This window comes from Dendrobium catenatum, unplaced genomic scaffold (assembly GCF_001605985.2).
Source record: "Dendrobium catenatum unplaced genomic scaffold, ASM160598v2 fragScaff_scaffold_1061, whole genome shotgun sequence".
Classification (NCBI taxonomy): Eukaryota; Viridiplantae; Streptophyta; class Magnoliopsida; order Asparagales; family Orchidaceae; genus Dendrobium; species Dendrobium catenatum.
In genome coordinates, this window is record NW_021319523.1 from 2,113,255 (window position 1) to 2,116,482 (window position 3,228).

A 3,228-nucleotide genomic window follows, 5' to 3' on the forward strand; every position below is an offset into this window, starting at 1 on the left:
TTCAAACAAAAATGTTTCATCAAATAATTGAGCTAACACTTTAAACAGCTAGAAACGAACTCCTTATGATTTCCTTTTATTTTTTCAGCTTTTCTCTTCTCTCACTTTTCAATTTCTCAACTCCCAGGGTCATAAAAGAACACCACATAGAAGCTGAGCTAGTTGTGAATAGCAGTTAATAAAAATGTGGAAGTAGCAACAAAATGCAGCTCGGTTCTATTAATAACAGTAGATTTTTAGAAACAGCAGCATGCAAAATAACAGAAGTAGGACTCCATGAGGAAATTCCATCAGTACTTCAGCACAGCAAGAACCAAAGGATAGATTGCAGCAACAGGAAAACCGGAATTCGGCATTTAGCATTTAGGTAACGCATATAAAAGAAACCAGTTTTAAATAGCGTGGAATTCAGCATTTCAACAAGTAGCTAATATATATCACACATCTATGTAGGATTCAATACATGGAAACCAAAACAGAAAAATTAGCTAGCATTCAAAGCAGCATACACAAGCAGATGGCAGTAGGAAACTAGAAAACAACATTTCAGCATACGCTTGAAGCTCAGAATGATTAGACTGCTAGTTTGAAGCAAAAAAACAGAGACACTAAGGATCAAAGAGATGAGCATTGATCCTTGTAGGATCGTTTGATCAGATAGAATGGGGCTTGAAATCCCCACGGAGATGGAGATCGAGCTGAAGAGGAAACCATGAATAGCTTAGGGGATGCTTTAATGGGAGAGTAGGATTGAGGCAGACTAGCCAGTAGTTGAGGATGAGAGAACAAAGGAGAGGAGACTTGACCTAGGCAGCCATTATGAGAAACTAAGAGGTTCAAGGCCTTGACAGGCCATGAAGAAAGAGTTTTGGGGAAGAGGGAGATAAGAAGAGTTAAAAAGAATGCCATTAATCTATCCGTTTATATTTATAGATGAGGTCTCCTAATTACATGTAATGAAATAAAAAACTAAATGAAATTAAACTAATGTAAAGTATCATGATGGTGTGGGTGGTTTGCAATTGCAAATTATAATCCAAACCGGATGTCAAAGCCTTTACTATATTTTCTCTTTGCAAGGAAATTCATAGGTGCAACAGCCATCAAACTTCAAGACACGAATAAGTACAAAAACCTAATCAGAAATACTTACCAAATAATTCTTTATACAAAAATTATCTAACTTTATAATTATTTCAATTGTATTCGGATAAATTTTTCCAAACAATTATATACCATTCTAAATTTAATAAAAAAAAAAAAATAGAAACTGAGCAGACAATTTCAGCTTATAAGCATCTGCCAACATATGCATGACACAGTGATTTAGCACTGCATTAAAGTGTAGATAATGCGGTAAGAGATATCAAACAGATTCTTGATTATATACGTTGTCCTAATACCAACAAGTGCTATATATCTTTGCGGCCGCATATGCTCCATTAATTTAGTTACGTTTGAGAATTTGAAATGTTGCAGATACCTTCAAAATCTTTCTTTTTGTTGCACCCCATTCCAAGCTTCCCAAGTACCTTAGCAACATAGCAGGAGCCCACTTCCATATAAGATCTCGTAGAATCAACCCTTGAAGGCTGCAGGCATGGTATCTTCCTGGAAGTACTCACTCCTGACGGTCTCTGCATCACAAAATCTCACCTTCAAGAGAAAAATAAGTCAGTAATTAGCAAAGGGCCAATAAACAAAACAAAATCAAATCAAACTGTTACTTTTGAGCACCTAATAAGCTTCATACGGCCGACCCAAATAACATATCCACTCATTAAACCAACTATTCCATTAACCTAAAGCAATCCAAAAAAAGCCACTTGGACAACCCATATATATATATATATATATATATATATAATATATACTAAATAACAGCCTATATAGTCATATCATCGAATTCATCACAACCAACACTTGAGCGTTCATTGCCACATCTCATGCACCCCAATTGAAGCTCTCCTTCCATCTCCCGCTTCTTTCTCTCGCATGTGACTCTAGACGTGTGTTGAGCAAGCTCACCCACTCTCAGACCTGACACCCTCATGGTGTCGACATCTACCTTATTCCTGCACTTGCAGATAAGGTGTCGGCTTTCATTCTCAATCCCTCCACCTATGGTTCCGTATGTAGCTTTCGTTTCTGATGCTTTCTCACCTTCAACAAATTTCAAGCTTTTTTTCTCACATCTTCACAATTAGTTGATCTTCACCTCCTTGGTTATGATGGTTTCAAGATTTTCGGAATTGTGACTTTTTCCCCTTTGTCGTCAATTTTGTAACAAATCTCACCTCTCTACTTCTCCACATTAGTAGTTGCTCCTAGAATCTAGATGAACTTTTAGGTTTAGGTCGGCTGCCTCCTATCCAGGTGGCGCCTTGCCTCATAGAGGCTTCCTCTTTCTTGGCTTAAGTTTACTTGGAGCCCCATGCCGCTCAGCTATAACAACCCTTCTAATCATTTGCAAATGTTGTTAGGTAAGAGGCTAAATAATTCAATATTTCCTTTCCTCATCCAATCAACAATCCTTTTCACTTTATTATTATTATTATTTTTTGCATCTGGACCTGCATCATTCCTCATGTAGCATTCCATCGGCCTATTAAGGCAAGCATACTCTCATTCTTCACACAAAAAGAGGATCTCAAATTCTAGCCTAGGTCCTCATTGTTTTTTATATGAGAAAAATGTCAAAATATCTTGGCTATTTGTTAGACGTCATTTGTCCTAGTTATAAATATATTCAATATTATTCAATTGAAACTCCTCTAAATGATCCAAAATTAAATTCTTCTTGTTGGATATCTTGGATTGAATTGGAGGAGTCGATGGACTGTTTCGGAATTAGAATTTAAAATTCATGGGACTTAAAATTGAGATCACATTCAGACACTATGGATTAAAATAAAACTGCATATAAACAAATTCATCTTTTGACTTTTTTTATTTTATATATATGTTTGACAAAATCTCAATATAGGCCACCCAACTTATAACGGTCACATAGAAATTTAATGTCTAATTTTATTTAAGTTCATGACCATTCATGTATCATCAGAAGCCAAATTCACACTAAACTTCTCAGTCGTATGTCCTCCTATAGAACTTGTGCGTTTGCGATGCATATGTTACCATATCGCCCCCATTTGTCCTCTGTCCAAGATCCTCCTAATTTACTCAATTTGGATTGCATTCTCTGACGTCATTATATTAATTTTAATC

General features: G+C 36.1%; 1 protein-coding gene across 3 annotated transcripts in view; it reads right to left on the minus strand.

Moving 5' to 3' along the window:
- Positions 1-1,146: 1,146 nt before the first annotated feature.
- LOC110094904 (phosphatidylinositol transfer protein CSR1) overlaps positions 1,147-3,228 on the minus strand; it is a 28,746-nt gene continuing 26,664 nt past the window's right edge. For all 3 annotated transcript variants that reach the window (XM_020820256.2, XM_020820260.2, XM_020820247.2), the window contains one exon: positions 1,147-1,656. In XM_020820256.2, coding sequence (XP_020675915.1) covers positions 1,579-1,656 — 78 coding nt within the window. In that variant the 3' untranslated portion in view covers positions 1,147-1,578. The remainder of the gene's footprint in view (positions 1,657-3,228) is intronic.